This window comes from Peromyscus maniculatus, chromosome 1 (assembly GCF_049852395.1).
Source record: "Peromyscus maniculatus bairdii isolate BWxNUB_F1_BW_parent chromosome 1, HU_Pman_BW_mat_3.1, whole genome shotgun sequence".
NCBI lineage: Eukaryota > Metazoa > Chordata > Mammalia > Rodentia > Cricetidae > Peromyscus > Peromyscus maniculatus.
In genome coordinates this window covers 150516325-150539827 of record NC_134852.1, presented here as the reverse complement: position 1 = coordinate 150539827, position 23503 = coordinate 150516325, and the positions used below count along the sequence as shown (strand labels likewise).

The window sequence follows — 23503 nt, the reverse complement described above, 5'->3', positions numbered from 1 at the left end:
GCCAAGGCTACATAGAGAAACCCTGTCTCCAAAAAAAAATAAATAAATAAAAAATAAAAAAAAAAAAAAAACGGAAAAAAAAAATAAAAAATAAAAATGGAAGCTGCTTGTACAAGAGTAAGGTATCCCTAGACTTAACTGTTTGCTTTTAAAATCCAGTCTGTGGGGGGCGGGGAAAAGGGGTGGGGGGGGAGGAGAGGTGATTTTTAGCCTCAGGCAGTAAAAACACATTTGTGAAAGGAGCAACACAATTAAAAAATGCCATGTAGGGGAGGTGTAGCATGGCGTTGGAACTGTTCTCTACATGTTTTGGATCTGCCTTTGTGGACACTAGGGGGCAGCATTATTCCTGACAAGATATTCCTGACTGAAGCTCTTCAACAAAAAACCTTAAGGTGTACAAGGTCTCTGAGGCATATCCTTGGAGACAGGCTAAATTTCAAGCTAGAAGTACTCCTGCCTCAACTAGGGTCTGGATGCTCTTTATACATTAGATGCAGGCCTTGCCTTTTAAAAATTACTCAGCAAAGTAGCTAACAAATTGTGTTGTAGCTGCCTTGTCTCAATGGCTGTTTTAGTCCTGGATTGGACAACATGTCCTTGATATGATAGTTCCCTGCTCTAGGGTGGCCTGTTCTAGCTAAGCTGCCCTTCCTATAAATACGGGTGTCCTTATCAGAATCCAGTTTTAAACATCTGCCCCAGGTGAGCTTGAGGAGTGAGGAAGTGTTTGGAGGAGTGAAAACCAGAGGCAGATCTCTTGGTCCTGTGTAGATGGTTAAGATTGGTGGATGGCCCAGTCAGGACTGGTTAGCTAAGAGAGCCCCCCTGGAGTGCTTGGTTTTTTCAGCCACACAGTTTCTTCTGGTCTGCAGCATGTGTGGGCTTGCCTGAGTAAATGTCCATCAGCCAACTTAGTGTCAGAATGAATGCTAGGCTGAGCAGAGCTTAGTGGCCTGTCTCCAGGAGCCCAAAACCATGTTGGTTCATCTGCGACTCCTAGGTTTGCGTGGGGCCCGGCTCCAAACCTCTAGAGCTCCTGCTGGGTGAAGTTGGCAATAAGGTGAGTCTGTCTTATGTGGTGGAGTGACTACCCATCATTTCCAATGCATTTCTGCCAGTGCGGGGTAAATTTGGCCCCACCTGGTCCTGGCTTTTCTTTATACCCTGGTTTTTTTTTTTGCCTTTACTATGGATGGTTGGACTTACAAGACAATGGTGCATACTGGCAACAAACAGCTTTTGATTTTGCCCTCTGGTTTGATTAAGGACGCTATTGCCTTGAATCTCCACTGTCACCTAACTTGCAGTGTAGAAAGGTCCTGTGTATGTGGAAGTCATCGTTACCCAAGAGCTCTGCCCACCGCTTCCTGCAGCTGGTGTCTGCTCTAGCCTTAAGCACTGTGGGCTGATGCCTCAGGTAGCAGGTTGCTGGTGAGGTTCCTAAGCCATTTCTATATTTCTAATCTTATCTCATTCACAAGGGCAGTGGGGTGACAGTATCATTTGTGCCCTAGCTTAAATTCTTAGGTACAGTCCTTGGGATATGGTCCAAGGCTCTTGAGGCTGCCCTTAAGAGATGTCAGGCCCTGTTGATAGAGTGGGTGTTTCCCTTTACCCCTTAGGTTACTTACCCCTGTGAGGTCTAACCACATCTGTGTCCACAAGGCTGGGTCACAGTAGAAGACATTGCCACAAATGATAAACAGGCTTGACCACATCCCCAGCAGTCCTGGGTTCCCACAGTAATAGACCCACTTGGAGAAGCTGGGAACCAGGCCATGGTAGGGGTGCTGAGAGCTCTGGTTCTGAGACTGCCCTACCCTTGGGACATGAAGGACAGAATTCAGGCCTGTACAAGAAGACTGGTGTATCAGGACCCTCCTACAATGGGGTTAGGATAGGACCCCAAAGGATAAGCCAGGTAGACTTCTTGCTTGCTGTCACTTGGTCACCTGGGCCTAGACACCCACCTATCTGGTTCCTACCTCCATTTCCCTCCCCAGTGAGGCCTAAAAAGCCTGGTAGAGCTGGGCAGGGACTTTGGGAAATGTCAACTCCCACAGGGTAGTCCTGGGCCCCCACTGCCCATCCTTGCCCCTACCTAAGGGGCATCCTTGCCATCCCATCATGCTCAGCCTTTCCATTGCCCAGGAAGACATAGGGTCCCCACCTTCTTAAATTTCAGGCTCACAAGTCACTTCCCTGTCAAAAAGTCATCTTCCTCCAACTAGACCACCCAATTAGCACCCCACAGCTCTGATAGGGCTGGAAGGCTAGGCCTTGGTTTCTGCACCAGGACTGGGAACTTGTAGAATTGTGGAGTTGCCCAAATTGGTCCATTTACCATCTCTAGCTCTCTTTAAATGGGTCCAAATTATGGGAGAACAGTAGAAGATGCAAAGCTACCCAGAAGCCACTGGAGAAGAGCCTCTGTAACTCCAGACTGCTCTGGAGGTGGTTACTGCCTGCAGGGTGCTGGTACAGAGGTGTACACCTTTTGCCCCGCCCAGCCCCACCCCACCCCGCCCCCATGCCCAGCGATTGGCCAGTCCTGATCACTGGGAAGGGCTCTCAGAAAGAATAACTACCCCAGTGCTCAAGCCAGAGTATTTTGTGGAACCTCTAGGGTTAGCGTGCCCAAGATCCCGTCATGCTTGGTCTCTGGCTTCTCAGCGTCCTATGGACATCAGGTGAGTGGTGATTACCTGATTTCAAGGAACCCATTCAGGGTTTGGTGGTCTGGCATGCTACCATGGTCAGGTCACCTTGTCTCCCTAGAGTTGGTTCTTGGGTATGAAGAAAATAGGTAGATACAGAGTTTCGATTTTTCAAACTGTGAAGTCTAAGAGAAGTTGATTCTTAGGACTTTCCTTTTGAGCTGGTTACAGGAACAGTGACACCACTAGGTGTGGCACCCACAGGGCAGCTTCCCTGGCTGCTGGAGAAGTCCCAGGCAGCAAGGTTCACCTCTGTGACCATGGAGGGTGCTGAATCCTCTAGTCAAGCAGGCACAGAAGCTCAGAAGTCCTGAGCAACATGGGGTCCTGTCTCCTGCTGGAAGGCTTGGCTTACCTCTGTCCTGAGAGGCCTCTGGCTGGAGTGGTCTCTCTTACCTCTCAGTCCTGAAAGTTTGGGGTTAAGAAGCTGCACCCTTTGTCTATGCAAAAGAGGACACTTCTTTGGGATAGGTGGTCTCTAAAACTGGACCTGCCTACAGAGGGTCCCTCATCTGTTGATGGACACTGATGCTTTCTGTTGGGAAGAGAAAAACCTGAAGGAGGGGATGCTTTCATCATCAATCAGATATGATCATGTAACTAAAGATGCGATCAGGTCAACTCTAGACGTCTGGCAGGCCGACCAAAGGGCCTATATATGTGTTCTCTCTGGGTAAATCTAGAAAGGCACTGGGGAAGGGTGCAAGGGTGTGCTAGGTTCAGACAGACTGACTCCAGTGTGATGGATCTGGTGATATTTTAGGCACCAAGTTCTTATCTGGATCACAGGGCCAGATCCCATTGCTGGTACCTAGCTGTGTAGTGATTCCCCAGATTAGAGGGATAACACTGACCAGAACTTCTTGAGGTAGGATAGCCCCTGCTGTGTCTTCTGACCCCCTTTCTCCTATAGTCATAGCTCCTGAACCTCCTTTGCCCGATGTGAAACAGTATGAGGTGGTATGGCCTCGGCGCCTGGCACCATCCCGCTCCCGTAGAGACCTGCCCTCCCATGAGGTAAGTCCCTTAGCTTGGCCACACAACCTGTTTCTGTAAAAGGAGCAGCAGTCTCTAGGGGCTGCCCTGTACACCTCCAGGACCTAAATCTGTCTGTGCGTCTAGGCATGACTGTGGTCCCTTCCTCCTGTGCTCACTACCTCGTTCCTCCTGCCACCACCCTGAACCAGAGTCTAGGGCCTCCAGGTAGGCTCCTTTGGAGGCATTGGCTCAGCCTGGAGAGGCCTCTCACCCAGGAAAGGAACAGCAGCTTGTGCTGCCCCAGGCCACTCCCCAGTTTCAGTTGGCAGTGGTTTGTCAGATTAGCCAGCAGCTGCTCACCCTAAAGCTATGTAAATGCCTCGAGAACCTCCTGACCTGGGATTTCCTGGGGCTGGGAACTGAGAATAGCCTAAAGACCTCCAGGAAGATTCCTGGCTCTATCCTTGTTTGGATCTCCAGGAAATATCTCTGCCTGGGCTTTCCTTTTTCCTGGTGTTTGCTATCCCTAGGGCTCAGTGTATGAGTGAAGGGTCATAGAGTGTATAACACACACCTGCCCTGAACCTCAGGCTAGACACCATAGCCAGCTGTGCTGTACACAGTACACAGTAGTGGTACTGGGGACATCTTTACCTTTCCCACGCCCATGTTGCCCTGGATTCAGTGGCAATCTGGCTAAGGATGTCTACCACTTCCTACCCTACTTTCTCTGGGAAGGAATGCCCTCCTCTTCCTCCTCTTCCTCCTCCTCCTTGTGAACAAAAAGGGGCCAAGAAGCTCTATGTTTTTCTGCTTCATCTGGGAGACCTGCTTTCCCTGTCCTTCCCAAACAACTCAACCTGGCCCCAGCCACCTACTTCCCTGCCTGAAACTAATGAATCCCCAAGGTCTCCTAGGGAGGCCCTTCTGGGGGCTCTCTGCTATGAAAAACCTTGGTCTTAATAATCTGAAGGCCATTCACCCTGACTCCCCATCCAGGGCCTGTACCCAGAGAATCTGAGCTATGCTCTTGGGACCAGAGGGCACATTTTCACCTTGCACCTTCAGAAGAACAGGTAAGCAGATTCTGGCCCTTGGGTCAGTCCCCGAATCCAGTGGGAAGTAAAGGCTGCCGTGTGCCAGAATCTTGGCTCAGACTCCCTATGAGGGCCGCTTGGGGTGAGGTGGAACTAGGGAACTTCATTGCTTCTCTTCCAGGGACCTGCTGGGCTCAAGCTACATAGAGACCTACTCAGCTGCCAATGGTTCTGAGGTGAAGGAGCAGCTGCATGAACAGGTATGGTGCCAGGGCAGCATTCCCTGGGCCAGTGAGGCCATGGCAGCAAGACCTATGACCTTCTCCCACTTCTTCTTCAGGACCACTGCCTCTACCAGGGCCATGTGGAAGGGTACCAGGGCTCAGCTGCCAGCTTTAGCACCTGTGCTGGTCTCAGGTATGTATTGCAGACCCAGGCAGGAAGTTCCGTTCTACAGAAGGGTAAACTGAGGCAGTGAAAAAGGGGCCTTGACATGAAATTTTGAAAAAAGAATGTCTTTCCTGTTCTGTGTTTGGAAGGGTTGGGGCTCTTAGACTCCATTAGGAATTGCCAGCCATGCCAAACCCATGTGCCTTCTTGCCTCCTGTGTCCACAAGCATCTCTCACAAGGGTTGTTCTGAGGCAGTAGGCATGAACTACCTGTCCTCTTGGATATGCAGGTAGGAACAAGCTGACTATACCCTTTGTTCACCTGGCTCTTCCCTCAGGGGCTTTTTCCAAGTTGGGACCACTGTCCACTTGATTGAGCCACTGGATGGTGATGAAGAGGGACAACATGCAATGTACGAGGCAAAGCAACTGCATGAGAAAGCTGGAACCTGTGGGGTCAACACCAGCCTGGATGACCAAGGACCTCGGGCCTTAGAAATCTACAGGTCTCAGCCCCGGGTGAGCAGCAGTATCCCCTGCTGGCCAGCCAGCCACAGACCCCGTGCTTGGACCTAGGCATGGCTGTCGGTAGCTCTGAAGCAGACCTCATGCCTAGTGGTCAGGCCTGGCTCAGCCCTGCAGCTGGAGAGAAAGCCCACTGCCTGGAGATGTCTAGACTTTGCCTCCCAATGTGGAGTTGGGCTCTGGGGTAAGTTGGGAACAGGGCCAAAAATGCTGATTAGATTCTTTCCCTAGAACTGGCTGATCCCCAGAGAAACCCGCTATGTGGAGCTGTATGTGGTCACAGACAGCCGAGAGGTATGGGATGCAGGGGCTGAGGGGGCTGGATGAGCTGGGATGAGGTTGCCAGGCCCCAGCCTAAAGATCCTCTGTTTTTAGTTCCAGAAGTTGGGGAGCAGGGAGGCCGTGCGCCAGCGAGTGCTGGAGGTGGTAAACCACGTGGACAAGGTGGGTTGCCCCAAGGGCGCTGACACTTGAAGAGAAGTACAGCTGTTTAGGGTGGAAAGGGCAAGATAGCCAGTCAAGAGGGGAACTAGTTCAGGGCTCTGTACTGAGCTCAGTACCTGGCCAGCACCTAGACTCAGTACCTCCCAGTGATGAAATGGACATAATGCCCCTGTCCATCCCCACCCCTGGCCTGACCCAGGGGCACTTCTCATCCTCTGCAGCTTTATCAGGAACTCAATTTCCGTGTGGTCCTGGTGGGCCTGGAGATCTGGAGATGGGACAAGTTCTCCATCAGCCCCAATGTCGATGATACATTGGAGAACTTATTGAACTGGAGGGAACAGAACTTGCTAGGGCAGCATCCACATGACAACGTGCAACTTATCACGTGAGTGGGGGCACACACCCATCCACCACATGAGACAAAGCCAAGACTCTAGAGCCAAGCTCTGTACAGCCTGGCCTTGAGGGCAGGACACTTGAGCAGAGCTGTGCAGGGATGAGGAGGGGCCAGGAACCATGTCCAAAGCCTTACATGCCATGTCTTCTTCTAGGGGGGTTGATTTCACTGGGACCACTGTTGGACTGGCTAAGGTGTCGGCCATGTGTTCCCGGCACTCGGGAGCTGTGAACCAGGTAAAAGGAATTCTCTCTCACCCCAGTTTTCCAAGCTGTCTGGTGGCTGATGAGTCAATACAGAGCCTGAGTTGTGGGTAGAAGTGTCAGTCCGGGTCCCTACGACACCATCAAGCAGTCGCCTACTCCGGAGATGGATTTGGAACCTGTTTTTTTGTTGGGGTATTAGCAGGAAGCAGCATCATGCCTATTGGCACCTAGGGTGGCAGAGGGCATGTGGGTAGACGGTAGCAAGAGAGTACTAATGAACATGTCCTCATAGGACCACCTCCGGAACCCTATTGGTGTAGCATCCACCATGGCCCATGAGATGGGCCACAACTTGGGCATGACCCATGATGAAAACATCCATGGCTGCTATTGTCCTGTACCACGGGAGGCTGGTGGCTGCATCATGACTGAAAGCTTTGGGTAAGGTCTCGTGGGACATGTTGGGTGGGAAGGGACAGACTGGCATGTGGAACTTCCTAATGGTGACATCCCTTGCCCTTAGCTCCGAGTTCCCCAAGAAATTCAGCAGGTGTAGCCAGGTTGACCTGGAGTCATTCGTGATGAAGCCCCAGACAAGCTGCCTGACCAATGCCCCAGATGTCAACCGGTTCGTGGGTGGCCCCGTGTGTGGAAATGGATTTTTAGAGCGTGGAGAGCAGTGTGACTGTGGTACACCTCAGGTTTGTCTTATCCCATCCCTGCCCCTTGCTAGTCAGCTTCAGCATTAGTGTAGGGACCTCAACCCCAGGTCCTTTTGCTTAGGTTAGCCTCAGGCCTGATGTTATGTGCCCACACCACATGTGGACCTTGGGATCACCAGTTACCTCATTTCCCTTTGAGCCACTAATAACCTATAAAGGAGTTGGAGATACATTGGCTGCAGCCCCTTTCCCAGTGATCACCAAATGCTAATCTCCCCTGGAGCCAGGTCTGGCTAGGATGTAGCTGCTCAAACTGTTGTCCTCCTAGGACTGTAAGAACCCCTGCTGCAATGCTACCACTTGCCAGCTGGTCAAGGGGGCAGAGTGTGCCTCCGGTGCCTGCTGTCATAAGTGCAAGGTAAGTTGAACTCCACCCAGGATCTACCCCAGTCAAACAAAGGGCAATGGGATACCTGTGAAAGCATCATGTGAGCCTATCCCACAGTAAGCTTCTCTCTGGGACCAGGTGAAGCCAGCTGGTGAGCTGTGTCGTCCTATGAAGGACAGATGTGACCTGGAGGAGTTCTGTGATGGCCAGAGGCCAACATGCCCTGAAGATGCTTTCCAACAGAATGGCACACCCTGCCCAGGGGGCTACTGCTTTAATGGGAACTGCCCCACACTGACACAGCAGTGCCAGGATCTGTGGGGGCCAGGTGAGGCAGGCATGAGCATAAGATGGGGGCCAGCTTGTGGAGTGTCTATGACCTAAACCAAGCTAACTTCTCCTTGCCCTACAGGTGCCCGGCCTGCATCAGACTCCTGTTTTACCTTTAGCATCCCTCGGGGCTGCAGTGGCAGTTTGTACCCTGGCAAGTAAGTATCAAGGCCAAACTGTTGGGAGCTGGATGTGATATGTCTTCAATGGCAAGGCTGGTCCACAGAGAATTCCCCACAGAGGAGGCCTGCTCTGCGAGGCAGGTGACTCTCCTGGAGTCTGCCCTCCTTCAGGTTATCAACCTGAACCTATCATCTTTGAAGAAGGAGAGGTCCTGGGACCATCTCCTGCAGCACCCAGGCCCCTGAGCACACAACCAGGATACCTGTAACCACAGCCTGCCCTCTCTCTACAGGATGAACCGATGTGGAGTGCTGTTCTGTGAGGGAGGCCAGAAGCCCCTTGAACGCTCCTCCTGCACTTTCTCCTCCGGATATGGAGTTTGCAAAGCCCTCTCCACAGACAGCAACACTGGCACCTATGAGCTAGTACGCCATGGTATCAAGTGCGAGGAAGGGAAGGTGAGCTGATAGGCACTAGAAAGCTATCTAGGGCTATTGAAGATCAAAAATGCCCATATGAGTCTCTGATAATGTCCTATATAATGTTGGCTGGTGGAGGCATGGGCATGGAGCCTCTATTATGCCCTAGTCAAAACTGAGAAGAGAGCCAGGCAAGTAGAGACACCTGTCTAGAGACCACCATACCCAAAGTGTCCCCAGGTTCAGCCAGTCCAGTACCACCCTCATGACTGAGCCCCCGGCACACGCACACACACAAGTGTGAGGATATGGTCATCCTGGAGTATGAACACACTAGCTCTCCTGGACTTACCTTTGGGTTTGAGGATAATGGGTCTAGGTCAGCTACCCAAGAGCCCCTTCCACCTTCCAGGTTTGCATGAATGGACACTGCCAGGACCTCCGTGTATATGGACCTAAGAACTGCTCTGCTAAGTGCAACAACCATGGGGTATGTGTGGCCTTGGACCTTAGGGCATGGTAATACCCACTTTCTGGTGCCCTCAAGCTAGGTGGCTGCCACCACTTGTCTGATGGAACTGTGGCAGAGATAGCTGTAGCCATAACAATGTGGGCTCAGACTAGCCTATATCCTTCTGATGGAGGCATCAACAAGGCCTCTCTGGGGCTGAGGTAGGACAGGTGCCCTCCACTGAGCTTGTGACCAATGGACAGTGTGGTCACTAGGAGACTCCTTATATGCCTGAGACTGACATATGTGGGTGGATGGAGGGGAACCCTATATGTGCTGCAACCTGCCCTGCTGCCCTGTGGGGTACCTGTCCTTGAGACCCAGCTTTCCCTCCAGGTATGCAACCACAAGAGGCAGTGCCACTGCGATGCGGGTTGGGCCCCACCCAACTGTGCACAGAGGCTGGCAGATATACCAGGTAAACGAGCAGGTAAGTTCCTGAGGACGACAACAGGTGGTATTTGTGGAGTGCTTGTTGTTGGTTTTTTGGGGGGTTTTGTTTGTTTGTTTGTTTTGTTTTTATCTTTTAGGGGCTCACCACCTACCACACACAGAGGCTTATTCATAATTATAAATGTCTGGCCTTAGCTTGGCTTGTTTCTAGCCAGCTTTTCTTAACTTATCCCATTTACCTTTTGCCTCTGGCCTTTTTCCTTTTCTATTCCTGTATACCTTTCTTTGTTTCTTACTCTGTGACTTGCTGTGTAGCTGGGTGGCTGGCCCCTGGAGTCATCCTCCTTCTCTGGCTTCTTCTTTTCTCCTTCCAGATTTCTCCTTCTATATATTCTCTCTGTCTGCCAGCCACACCTCTCCTTTCTCCTGCCTTGCTATTGGCCATTCAGTTCTTTATTAGATCAGCAGGTGGTTTAGACAGGCAAAGCCTCACTAACAGAGTACAACATAAAAGTAACACACCTTAAAATAATATTCTACAACATTTCCTCCTTTTTGTCTAAATAAAAAGAAAGGCTTTAACTTTAACATAGTATAACTATGTACAACAAAACACTTATCACATAAGAATTAATTTACAATATTCAGCCCATTTACATTTAGCAAAATCAGAGAAAGCTTTCCACCATCCATCCATCTTAGTGACTCCAAAGATTTATACATAATTTACTTTCTATCATAACTCATGACCTCTGGCCCCACCTCATTGTTCCAGAGCCCTGGCTTCCTCTCTCCACCAAGTGTTCTATTGTAATTGAAGACCAGCTTCTAATACTTCTGAAACTAAATCCTCTCAGTCTTGTGGAATAATTCTATTCCTAGTTGCCCATGAATTTAACATCTGTCTTATAAAGGGTGAATGCATACCATATGACACTACTGCTTCCTTAAATTTTTTTATCTACACAATTCCAATTAACTTCTGCATAGCCTTGGGGATACATATTATCTGGTGGTTGTTGTTGAACAATAACTGGATATATTAAAGTTGGTATTCTAATAACCTTAGGCCATTCCTCTCCAGTTTCACAATTCAATGGTGTGTCAAATTCTGCTCTAAATTCCTCTGTCTGTGTCTGAGCGTTTTTCTTTTTTTCTTTAGTATATCTTTCCAAGGACTGCATCCTATTAATCCACTTGTCATATTTAGCACAAAAAACCACCAAGGCTATTATTGATATATTAATTACCATACTGATAGTATGTATTATCAGTATCATATCAGTGTTAGTTAAATCATTAACCTTCCCATATTCTGATTCTAACTTCAAGCCTTCTAAGGTAGCAATATACAGGGTCTTAGCACCCTGCATTGTTATGTTTCCCATTCCTAATGTAGAAAAAAATTTCTTTTCAATATTTAATTCTCTCCTAGTCTCCTAAAGGATTTGCCAAATCTCTCACCAATTCTGTTGACTTCTCTGGGCAAGCGGCAGCCGACTGCTAGCGTGGAGAAGTCCAGATGGCAGATGCAGCAGAGCCGGCAGTGGAGAGCCCCAGAAGGATAATATTATTTCAGTAAACAAAAAGTGCATTGCAAACAACTTCCAAAACTCTGGCAATGACAGAGTCATCTGACTGCCTGGACAGTCACCCAAAGTTCCTTCTGCAACCCTGGGGCATCCATCTTCAGCCTACACACCCAGAATATCTGGCAAACTTTTCAGTGAAGCAGTAAATTTGAAGGACTATCCTGCCTTGTATTGGCAAAGTTCGTCAGTTGCTTTCCTGTGTGTCCTGCAGAATATCTGGCAGACTCTTCTGTGAATCAGGAATTTTGAAGGACTCTTCTGCCTTGTTTGGGCAAAGTTCAACAGTCTTTTTCCTGTGTGTCCTGCATGTCATTCTGCACAGCACATTGTCAGCAGTCAAAGGCAAGAGCAGTTTCTTTGCCTGGTGCCTAACCTTGCCACAATGAAAGCAAACTCCATAAGGAGTTTCTTCAATGCCTATCATCTCTGAAGTAAAGTGGTGCTGCCAGGAGCAGATGTGTCTCATTGTCATGAAAACTTTAGGTTAACAAAACATTTACATGCCATCTTTTATAGGTCTTTGAAGTGTTTGAAGACCGGTTATCTATCTAAAATATATGTATTTAACCTAAAAACATACCTAATGTGACTACAAGTTTGATTATTAAATTAACTACTAATTTTTTAATTGTACATTGCATTTTTAAATGAGCTGCATTAGCAAAATACCCCAAACAAGAGTAGAAACATATATAGAGTGTAACAAAATAAACTTTAAATATGTATCAATATATCAAAATCCATGCCAATGCAAAATATCTGAGATTAATAGTTGTCCTTTTATCCTATATTCCTATATTTCCCTAAATTATAACAAACATCCATAACCCACCAAATAACCAAAGACCATCCACACACACCCAGCTCATGGGAATGTGGATGTTGTTTTCTCCAAATTGCTTCCCGCTGTCTGTGGACGAAGCACCTTTAGGGTCCCAGAGAGAAAATTTTGATAAAATGGCCAAGTCCTGGGAAGACCAACTATAACCTTTGTTGATAGATATCACCTGTCAAGGTTCAGGAGGTCTCCCCTGATCAAACCTGATCCATATTAGCCTGGAACAAATCCACAGCCTCTTGTTTCCTGTGGAAACAAAGCAAAACGTCTCCTCCAAAGCATTTTTTACTTCCATTCGACAAATACTGGTTTACTTTAGCAGTCCTCTTTCAAGTCCAGGTCTCTTAGCAACTGTCCTTGCTTTACAGCAATCAAAAATTTCAAAATAAATACAATAACAATAAGGATCCAGATTCTTGTGTATTTCCCATCTCTATGTGGCTTATTCTTTTTTATTATTTTACTTCTCTCTTTAAAGACTTCATTTTTTTAAACAATTCCTTTCTATGACTGTCCATACCCTTTTTCTTTCTTTCTTAAGCCTTCGCACATTGTAAAACACACTGGAACCTGTTTAGAGGTTTTTCCATCTGGACCTCTTTTAGTGAATATATTTCAGCCTATTTTGTCTGCATGAGCTAAAAAAGCTGCTAAGCTGGGCGGTGGTGGTGCACGCCTTTAATCCCAGCACTCGGGAGGCAGAGGCAGGCGGATCTCTGTGAGTTCGAGGCCAGCCTGGACTACCAAGTGAGTCCCAGGAAAGGTGCAAAGCTACACAGAGAAACCCTGTCTCGAAAAACCAAAAAAAAAAAAAAAAAAAAAAGCTGCTAAGCGGAGCAGCTTGGGATCTCTGCCTGAGGCTTTGGTGGCTGGCTCCACCCATTCTCTGGTCAGGAAAGCCAAGCTGAAAGCTCATAGGCCAGGTCAGAGGTTCATGACTGCATTAAACCTTCCTAGAGCTCTAAAATGCAGATGCTTGCTCTTACTTTTTTTGTTCTTACCTAACCTACTGACTGCTCAAGGGCTTGCCAGCAGACAGAAACTCTTAAAGGAGCCATATTTTCTTTTCTTTTCTTTTTTTTTTTTTGGTCTGAGACAGGGTTTCTCTGTGTAGCTTTGAGCCTTTCCTGGAACTCGCTTTGTAGACCAGGCTGGCCTCGAACTCACAGAGATCAGCCTGCCTCTGCCTCTGCCTCCTGAGTGCTGGGATTAAAGGCATGTGCCACCACCACCCGGCCTTTTCAGTTTTCTTAAATCCTATGTGGAAATTCAGGCCCATGTTGGAACACCAAAATGTTGTTATTTGTTTTTGCTCTTTTAGGGAGCCCATCAACCAGCTCCCAAATAAATCACGCACAGAGGTTTATTCTTAATTACAAATGCCTGGCCTTAGCTTGGCTTGTTTCTAGCCAGCTTTTCTTAACTTATCCCATTTACCTTTTGCCTCTGGCCTTTTTCCTTTTCTATTCCTGTATACCTTTCTTTGTTTCTTACTCTGTGACTTGCTGTGTAGCTGGGTGGCTGGCCCCTGGAGTCATCCTCCTTCTCTGGCTCCTTCTTTTCTCCTTCCAGATTTCTCCTTCTATATATTCTCTCTGTCTGCCAGCCACACCTCTCCTTTCTCCTGCCTTGCTATTGGCCATTCAGTTCTTTATTAGACCATCAGGTGTTTTAGACAGGAAAAGTAACACAGCTTCACAGAGTTAAGCAAATGCAACATAAACAAAAGTAATACACCTTGAAATAATATTCTACAGCATATGTCCTGCTCAAAACAAGGCTAGATAACCTTGGTTCAGACATCCAGGGCCACTCCACACAACCCCCACAGTGTCGTCCTCCCCAGTGGCCACTGAGCCTATGGCTGTCCACAACTCCACAGCCTCAGGGGACTGACTGGGCCTCAGTGGTGGTACTGTGGGGCTGGGAATCACCACTACAACATCTTCTAGACCATTGCCAGAGAGCTGGAAGAGCAAGTGTAATGTACTGGGCCCTCTGCTGGAGTCCTCAGGCACTTGACCATATGTGGGGTGTGGGACATAGGACATGGTCAAGGGGGACTGGTCCTTGGGCCAGTATCTCTCAAGGGCCCTACCCAGCTCTTGATTCAACTGGTCCCAGTCCTGGATGAACATGTGACCATATGTCCCACAGCATCTGGGAGCTTTCCAGTCGGTGTGCTGGTATTCCTGGTGATCCTGCTGGCTGCGATGGTCATCCTGGCAGGTGTCATCATCTACCGAAAGGCCCAGAGCCAAGTCCAGAGGAGGTGAGGACATGGCATTTGTGACATGTCTACATATAAGACACATATTTCCTGTACTCAGCACTTGGGAAATGGCTTTGCTGCTACTTAAAAAAGAAAAACTGGGTTGGGGATTTAGCTCAGTGATAGAGCACTTGCCTAGCAAGCGCAAGGCCCTGGGTTCGGTCCTTAGATCCAAAAGAGAGGGAGGGAGGGAGGGAGGGAGGGAGGGAGGGAGAGAGAGAGAGAGAGAGAGAGAGAACAAAAGAAAGAAAGAAGGAAAGAAAGAAAGAAAGAAAGAAAGAAAGAAAGAAAGAAAGAAAGAAAGAAAGAAAGAAAGAAAGAAAAGACGAACCATTGCCTCCATCAGCAGGCCTAGGCAGAGGCATTCAAGGGGTCTTGGGATTCTCCAGGTATTGGACAGGCCTGGGTGGGAAGCTCAGGAGATTCCTAGGATCTCTGTTTCTTCTTCTTAGTGGCTGTAAAGGAACAGTGTGGGCAACAAATGGGGTATGATAAGTCTAGAATTGAAATAACCTGCCCACTCCTAGCCAGGCCACATATGCCCCACCAGGTTCCCACTGTGCCCTACACCAAGACCTTGACCCCCAAGCTGACTGCCAAAGGACAGCTTTTCCAAGGGCCACCAAGCATCTTCCTGTCAAGAGACTTGCTCCTTGGCATCCTGGGCTCACACATGTGCCTGTGACTATAGCTTACATCCTGTGTAGGGTGTACCAGGATAGAGATGCTAGCCTGAGTTGGGGTTGGAGGTAGGGGGCATACCCAGGAGTCCTGGATTCTCTGCCTGGAAGTGACTACATCATTGTTTCTCTCTTTTTCTCCTCAGGAGTGTGGCACCCAAGCCCACCACAGGGCTCTGCAACCCCCTGTTCTACACGGGGGACAGCAGCCTGCCAGATAAGAGCAGGCCTCCAGGCCCTCCAGAGGAGGTTTCGGCCAACCAGCCCCTGAGTCCCACAATGACACCAAAGAGGCCGCCCCCTGCAGTAAGTGCTGTCCTCTGACAGGTTCATGGGGCTGAAATGAGGGGAACTATAGCACGAATTCTAATTGGTCTTAATAATAAAAACCTGGAGCCAGATATTGGGGTAAATGCTGAAAGATCAGAAAGACAAAGACACAAGCCACAGCTACCTCTCACCTTTCCAACTCTTAGCTGAAATGGGGCAAGCTCCCACATCTATGAATCCTCAGATTGAATGGTTGAGGTCCTGTTTCCACCTACCTTATATTACTGTCTCCACCTCCCTAATGCTGGGATTAAAGGTGTGAACCACCGCCGCCGCCGCCGCCGCCGCCGCCGCCGCCGCCACCACCACCACCATCACCACCTCACTCTGTTTCTCTTTTAGACAGATTCAATTTCATGTAGCCCAGGGTAGCCTTGAACTCCTGTTCTTCCTGCTTCCTCTTCCCCAGTGCTAGGATTAAAGGTGTGTGCCACCACTGTCTGGCCTCTATGGTAACTAGTGGCTGGCTCTGCCCTCTGATCTTCAGGTAAGATTTATTTGTTAGAGCATACACAAAATATTATATTCCCCCTTTTTTGTCTAAAATAAACAAGGTTATAACTAATATAAGAAAAACTATATATAATAAGTACACTATATACAGGCAATAATTACATCAATAATGTCTAATCCACTAAAATTTGACAAATTCAGAGAAAATACTCCATTATTTATCCCAGTTTGGTGAGTCCAAAGTGTTGTACCTAATTCATTTTTCTATCCTAACTTGTATTACCAACTGAAAACTATCTCTTCATGTCTCTCAAACTTACACACTTTACACTTCTTTATTGAATTTCTTATCTGAATTTGTTAAAATGGAAGACTATAAATATAACTATCTAGTCTTCAACTCCATCAGAGACCCAAGAAGGAAATAATATTATCTAAGTAAACAAGAAGTGCAAGCAACTTAAAAAAAAATGTGAGAAATGATAAAAACAGCTGGCTGCCTGGATAGTCACTCAAGGTTCCTCTGCAACATTGGGGCATCCATCTTCAACTTACAGGCTTAGCATATCTGACAGACTTATTTGTGAAGCAGAGTTTTCTGAAGGGTTGTCCTACCTTGTCTTGGCAAAGTTCAGTAGTCCTTTATTTGTGTCCTGCTTGTCCATTTTGGACAGCATACTTGCAACAGTCGAGGCAAGGGCATTTTCTTGCTCAGTGGCTAATTTGCCACAAAGAAAGTAAACTCCATATGGAGTTTCTTCAATGCCCATCATCAATATTGACTGTATCTCAGATTCATTCCTCCAAGGCTGCTAATCTTGCCTTTAACAGCCTAATTACTCTTTTGCATTGTACATTAGCATTAGCATTTTCAAAAGCCAGAAATTCAACTATTATTTGTCTAGCTTCTGAATTTGTTATCATTATATTTACTGCTGAAGTCAATCTTTGTAAGAAATCAGTGAAGGTGTCTTTTGGACCCTGTATAACTTTTGTAAATGACTCAATTTTCTTTCCTACTTCTTCAATTCTGCCCCAAGCATTCAAGGCTTCTATGTGGCATAAAGCCAGGGTGTGATCATTATATATACATTGCCTTTCTACATCAGCATAATCTCCCTCTCCAAGAAGTTGGTCTTGGGAGATTACCGTACCTCTGTCCCTACTTTGTTGTTCAATGGTCTTAGCCTCATCTTTCCACCAGGTCCTCCACTGTAACTGAGGACCAGGCTCCAAGACTGCTGTGACGAAGTCTCTCCAGTCTTGAGGGATAATTCTATTATGAGTTGACCACAAGTTTAACATCTGCTTCACAAAAGGTGAATGCATGCCATATAAGACTATCACTTTCTTGAATCTCCTAGAATCTAACATTTGCATAGGAATCCATTCAGCTCTTACACAGCCTTGGGGATATCTATCATTTGGCAGTTCCTGTAAGGTTACTGGATAAATTAAAGTTGGTTGTTTGAAAACCTTAGGCTTTTCCTCTCTAACCTTATAATCAATGTTGAGATTGGTTCTTCTTTAAATTCCTCTGTCTAAGTCTGAATATCTCTAATATCTGTTTTAGTAAGCTTTTCTAAAACTCATATTTGGGCACTCATATTAACCAACTTTCTTAATGATAAAACAAAAATGATCGAACAATAATATTTATAATTGACATTGCATAAATCCCATCTAAGCCGGGCGGTGGTGGCGCACGCCTTTAATCCCAGCACTCGGGAGGCAGAGCCAGGCGGATCTCTGTGAGTTCGAGGCCAGCCTGGGCTACCAAGTGAGCTCCAGGAAAGGCGCAAAGCTACACAGAGAAACCCTGTCTCGAAAAACCAAAAAAAAAAAAAAAATCCCATCTAAATTAATTATCCTCATTTAATTGTTCTATTTTCAAATTGTCCAGCATATTATCATACAGAGTCCCAACTCCCTCCATTGTAATAGTGTTTCCCATTTGTTAATGTGGGAAAAACTCTTTTAACTAATTCCTCCCTTTAAGAATTCCCAGTTGTCTCACCACATCTGCCGATGATGGCGATTCAGATGACGGTGAAGATATGAGGCTGACTGATGTGTGTAGACCTGGAGAAGCCTGAGCTGCTTTCCAAGGCTGCTACCTAGTTTGGCAGCAGCCTGAGGAGGGAGTCCAGGGACAGCCCACAACCAGGAGAGGGAAGAAGCCAAAGAGCCAGCTGTCTGCACAGTGTGTGTGGGGGTGGGAGTGGGGATGGGGGGTGCAATATGTGCAAAAGTGGCTAACTCCTACAGTTTGGGGAGCCCAAAAGCCTGTGGAGTCTGCTGCAGAGAGGCTACAACAGAGAAAGCCCCCAGACTCCCTCAGAGACTTGGGGAAGAAGAAAGGAAAACCTAGCGGGGTGGGGTAGTGACTCTGGCTGAGTGTAGCTCTGGCCTGAGCTGGTGGCTGCAAAGCCACAGGCAAGCAGCCTTTTCATGAATTTGTGTCCCACAAGTACACAAAATATCACCACAGGGAACGTAGGCTCTCCATCCCTCTGCCTCAGGGTGCGGCCCATTAGGGATAGTGAAGGGATCTATTAGGGATAGTGAAGCCTTTTTGTGCAAATTAACTCATGAGCCCTGCAATAGCCTGAATCCTTGAGAAGAATTTCAATCACCCCAAGGGAGGGAGAGAGCCTAAGTCAAGACCTGGTTCTAAGGAGTTTGGACTTGTGGGTTTGAGGGCTCCCAGACCTGAGCTGTGAGAGGAGGAGCCCTTGCTCCTCCTTAAGTGTGACAGGTGACAACATAGCTGGGGAATGGGATGCCATGCATCTAGCTAGGATGGGCAGGAAAGGGTGCACAGGGTGGCAGGGGTGGGGGATGTACCATTTAGGAAGTATAAGAGCCTTGGGTCCTAAAACAGGGGACCTGGTGGGCACGGGTAGAGGGCTTAGCACTGCTTCTTGGGCTTAGTCTCACATCTCTGTCCCTTGAAGCCTCCAGCTGCTGTGTCCGGTCCACCACTCCCAGTTCCAGTTTATGCCCAGCAGGTGCCAGATCTGGTAAGCCTTGGGAAACAGCCATTGGTGTTCTGGGGAGATGGAAACCTCCTGGGAGGTGGTATCTAGTGGCTGGCTCTGTGGGCCTGGGGCCTTAGAGAAATTAGCCCTGCCTAGGCAGGATATTAAATTGAACCTAAGGGTAGATTCAGGTAGCCTAGGAGGGAGAAGGTAATGCTCAACCCCCCAGCCCTGAACTGGTCCAAGTTTGTGGATCCTAATTGTATCTTTTTCCCAGCAGCTTAAACCTGTTCCACCCACCACGCCCCTCCCAAAGCTGAAGCCCAAGCAGGTAAGGGGACAGCCTTAACTCTGAGGAGACCCTCTCCTCCTGCAAGCCTGTGGCCCTTTGTTCCAGGGACAAGCCATCCCACACTTTCCCTTGGGAGGAAGCTATAAGGATTTGGAAGGTCTCAAAATGCAACTGACTAAAGCTTTGAAAGAAGAGATTCATTCCAGTTCTTTCCCCACCCCCTGCATTGTTGAAGTCATTCCCAGCAGGGCTCCTCGCCTCCAGATGAACAGGAATCTCTTTTCTTAGCCCTAAAAGGAGCAGCCTCTTTGGTGTCGCTGTGGGACTCAGGGGCTGGTTGGCCGAAACCTCCTCTGGAGGGCCTGGAGGCCTGCTCTTATCTGGCAGGCTGCTGTCCCCCGTGTAGAGCAGGGGGTTGCAGAGCCCTGTGGTGGGCTTGGGTGCCACACTCCTAGGGAGAAAAAGAGAGAAACAATGATGTAGTCACTTCCAGGCAGAGAATCCAGGACTCCTGGGCATGTTCCCCAACTTGGAACCCATGGGACAGTGCCCTAGCCCCAGCCCTAGGTGGCTACTCTGGGGTCAAGGCTGGGCTGGTGGAAAACCTGTGTGTGGGTACATGGGTTTGCCTGTCCCAGGGAGCAAATGCAGGGTGGCCACAGGACTGCCACCAACTGGCCCCTGAGCTCTGACACAGGCCTTAACTGCACAGGCCAGCTGCCCACCTGACCTGTGAGACCTGAAGAGTATCTGTTCCTTGCTCTGCCCAAGGCCTTGTTGAGAACCTTATCTGCCCTTCTGGGCACTTGTGGCTCTCAAGTGGCTTTCAGTCTACATTTCCCCTGTTGAAAGTGCTAGTTCACAGTTTTCCGAGGGTCCCCCAGTTTGTCCACTTCTTATCGTCTTATCGTAAGTGGGTGTGGGTGACACACTTTTAGCAAGAAGAGCGTGGAAAGTCACCAAGATGGGGTGGGGGTCTGAATGTCCATAAGATCTCTGCTGGGAGCTATCTGTGTGAACTAATGCCTCGAGAAAGAAACGAATGAGTGCCTGGGAGATCGTCTGGAGCCTCTTAGAATTCCACAGCTCTGGAAACTTGGACACTTGGCCTTTAACAATCGTCACTGTGTCCTGCTATAGTGGTTGTATGTTTTCTTCCTTTTTATGTGTTTATTATTGTGTGTATATGTGTGGGGGCATGTATGGCATGGTGTGCATGTGGAGGTCAGAGGACTGCTTTGTGAAGTTGACCTTTACTTGGTTCTGGGGATCAAGCTTAGGTCAGCAGGCTTGTGCTGCAAGCTCCTTTACTGGATGATCAGTCTCAGTGAACCTTGCGGCTTATTATTATTATTATTATTATTATTATTATTATTATTATTATATCATTATTGTTATTATGATGTGTGTGTGGTAGGCTGTGGTGTGTGCATGCATGCCACAGCATGCAATCAGGATCAGAGGACAACTTTGTGGAACTGGTTCATTCCTTCCACTTTTTTTTTTTTTTTTTTTTTTTTTTTTTTTTGGTTTTTCGAGACAGGGTTTCTCTGTGTAGCTTTGCGCCTTTCCTGGAGCTCACTTGGTAGCCCAGGCTGGCCTCGAACTCACAGAGATCCGCCTGCCTCTGCCTCCCAAGTGCTGGGATTAAAGGCGTGCGCCACCACGCCCGGCCATTCCTTCCACTTTTACACATGTTGTAGAGATTGAACTCAAATGGCCAGGCTTGCACAGCAAGTGCCTTTACCCAGTGAGCCATGTCACAGGCCCCTGGTTTTTGTTTGTTTGTTTGTTTGTTTTGATTTTTAAATTGGGTCTCACTCTGTAGCCCAGATTGGTATGAACTCACTCTGTAGTCCAGGCTGGTCCTTAAACTTATGGCAGTCCTCCTGCTTCAGCCTCTTAAGTATAAATAGGTGTGATTTTCTGTTTTTCTTTTCACATTTTTTGAGGAGAGGGAGTTTTATTTGTTTGTTTTTTGTTTTGTTTTGTTTTTGAGTCAGGGTCTCACTGTGTAACCTTGGTTGGCCTGAAACTCTATATGTAGACCAGGCTGGCCTCAAACAGAGATCCACTTGCCTCAACCTCTTCAGTGCTGGGATTGAAAATGTGCCTCTCTGCGCCTGGCCAAGGACTAATTTTACACTTACATAAGAGCTGAAAAACTCTAGCCAGGTGGTGGTGGTGCACACCTTTAATCCTAGCACTTGGGAAGCAGAGACAGGTAGATCTCTGAGTTCAAGGCCAACTTGGTCTACAGAGTGAGTCTAGGACAGCCAGGGCTACATAGAAAAACCCTGCCTCAAAAAACAAAACAAAACAAAAACAATGAAAGAAAGACAAGAAAGAGGAGGAGGGGGAAGAGGAAGGAAGGAAGGAAGGAAGGAAGGAAGGAAGGAAGGAAGGAAGGAAGGAAGGAAGGAAGGAAGGAAGGAAGGAAGGAAAAGATAACCCTAGGAAAAGTCCTAAAGGCAAAATGGGGGCAGTGCACAGGAATTTCTGAGCAAGGATTAGAGAAACTGGATGAGGAGGAAGGCCAAAATGTGCCTCACCCAGGAGGACAGCTCAGCAGAGCCTTCAAGATATCCTGACACCTACCAAGGTGTCAGGAATGTGGACATGCATCCTCTCTAGGAATGTGGACATGCAAAGAAATGTGTTTTAGTAGTTAATTCTTTATCTTGAGCTTCTGGTAACGTTGTAGGGTACTGTCGACACTGTGAGATGGGTTAGGACAGCTAGCCAGGAAGAAGAGCACTGCCAAGTTCAGTTTTTATCTCCTGAGTGGTACGGCCACAGAGGGCTTTCCTACAGAGCTGTGTGAAGACAGGAGCCTCAGAGCTAGGCTGGAGATGAGCAGGACAGCCTTGGGAGGATAAAGCTGAGAGCAGTACTTGGCCCGCTTGGGAGATGCCCTCCATCAGCTGTGTCTGGTTCCTCCCAGGTCAAGCCAAACTCTGCACCCCCGACACCACCAGTCAAGCCTGGGACTGAAGGGCCCATGCCTGGAGTGACTCAGGTGAGCCCCCATCAGGAGGGGTCTGTCTTGCTGGAACCATCCTGCTGACCAGCATTGCTCTGGAGGCTGGGGTGGGTTGTTGTTGTTAACTGGTAAGTTTTGTTGACATCTGAAAGAAAGTGGGGAAAGTCCTCAGTAACAGGCTTGATGTCTGCTTTTTAATCTGCCAGAACTTTTCAGTGCTTGCTGCTGTGAGGGGTTGTCCATTTTTCCTTTTCATATGGCAATGAGAAGTCTACACCATATGTGACGTATTAATGCAATCATCTTGTGTGGACAGGGTCATTAATTCTGCTGCTGGGGAAGTGAGAATCTAAATTTAAAGAATTATAAATGGGAATATTTAGCTGTACCTCTTGTGGCAGACCAGATGCTTTTAACATCAATTTCCCCCCCTTTTTTTTCCTGGCAGAGAGCTGGTGGTCCAAAGGTTGCTCTGAAGGTCCCTGTCCAGAAGAGGTGACCAGCTAGGGCACCCCAGGGCCACTGTAGGCTTGTGGAAGTTTGGAGATACCAGTGCTCCTGTGGACATGCTCTTTCAGCAACAGCCCTTACTCAGGCTGGACCTGCTGGCGGGGGGTGGGGGTGGGGGGGGTGGGTGCCCAAAACAGCTTGACCACACAGCTGCCATGACAAGCTTACAGGCAGGCAACACCCAGATCCAGGAAAAGCCATAAGCTGATACCACACAGGGATCCACCCAGTAATGGGCCAGCATCTAAGGGGAAGTACCTGACACCCCAAATATTCCAGCCCTTAAATAAGATTAAATAAGATTAACAGATGTCCCTGAGCCTATTTTCTCTTTTTACCGAGATACCCCTGGACAAATGTCAGCCAAGTAGGGTCCTGAACCCTGGAAATCCCCTCACCCCAACCTCTGCTATGATAAAAACCCCACCCTGCCTGGGCTCAGGCTCTGCTCTCACTGCTGTGTCTGACACATAGAGACCAAGCTCGAGCTTGAAATAAAGGCTCTTTGCTTTTATATATGGGATTCAGTCTCCATGATGGTCTTTTGGCCATCTCTGGGCATAACACCTGCAATCACTGGTCCTACAGTGATTATTCCTCAGGAATAATTACTATGTGGCTCTTGCTATCCAGCTGCCCTCCTGAACCAGGGTCCTCTCCCTGGCCTTGGCCAGCTTGAGCCACATGTCTGCAATTGCTAGGCTGGAGGGCATCACCTGCAGTGAGCGAGTGTACCTGTCTTCTGGTGTAGACAGGATGCCAGAAGCCCCCTCCCAGCAACCTCTGCACCAGCCCTCACCCAGTGACCCCTCCCCAAGTCTGGGGCAGCCCTGCACAGTTCCTGTATCTCCTACATCCCACTGGCCCACGAGACTTAGTGAGGAGAAGTCTACCTTCTGGAGGTGGGGTGGGATGATGGGACAGGAGTCACCATCATTTCGGAGTTGGGACAGAATGGTTGTCTAACATACTGCTAAACATTATTCATTAATAAAAATTTTATTTTATCAGTAGATTACAGACCATTTTCTAAAAAGCCAATTGTT

The 23503-nt window shown here is 48.0% G+C and overlaps 1 protein-coding gene across 7 annotated transcripts; it reads left to right on the top strand.

Annotated features, from left to right (window-relative positions):
* The first annotated feature begins 181 nt into the window (after positions 1–181).
* On the top strand, positions 182–22973 carry Adam8 (ADAM metallopeptidase domain 8). Of its 7 annotated transcripts, XR_013045948.1 has the most exons (25): positions 185–2693; positions 3634–3737; positions 4698–4774; positions 4917–4995; positions 5076–5152; positions 5464–5644; positions 5882–5944; positions 6026–6094; positions 6316–6482; positions 6649–6730; positions 6993–7141; positions 7224–7401; positions 7691–7780; positions 7889–8078; positions 8163–8238; positions 8496–8661; positions 9035–9112; positions 9470–9563; positions 14114–14228; positions 15055–15214; positions 16896–17010; positions 18649–18714; positions 18953–19003; positions 21909–21983; positions 22396–22973. XR_013045948.1 is itself a non-coding variant. In XM_006987590.4 (24 exons), exons 1-24 carry the CDS (start codon positions 2654–2656, stop codon positions 22444–22446), a joined length of 2478 nt encoding a protein of 825 aa, XP_006987652.2. In that variant the 5' UTR covers positions 182–2653; the 3' UTR covers positions 22447–22973. The 7 variants fall into 7 exon arrangements, 4 of the variants coding, with proteins under 4 accessions (XP_006987652.2, XP_076410823.1, XP_015861616.2 ...); XM_006987590.4 differs by lacking the exon at positions 16896–17010 and having other exon boundaries at positions 182–2693; XM_016006130.3 differs by lacking the exon at positions 16896–17010 and having other exon boundaries at positions 183–2693; positions 18950–19003.
* Positions 22974–23503: the final 530 nt, after the last annotated feature.

Coding starts and splice junctions, on each gene's coding strand:
- Adam8 (XM_016006130.3), top strand. CDS start 2,654: ATGCTTGGTCTCTGGCTTCTCAGCGTCCTATGGACATCAG. Junction 7,402..7,690: donor GTGACTGTGGTACACCTCAG/GTTTGTCTTATC, acceptor TTGTCCTCCTAG/GACTGTAAGAACCCCTGCTG. Junction 21,984..22,395: donor CCATGCCTGGAGTGACTCAG/GTGAGCCCCCAT, acceptor TTTTCCTGGCAG/AGAGCTGGTGGTCCAAAGGT.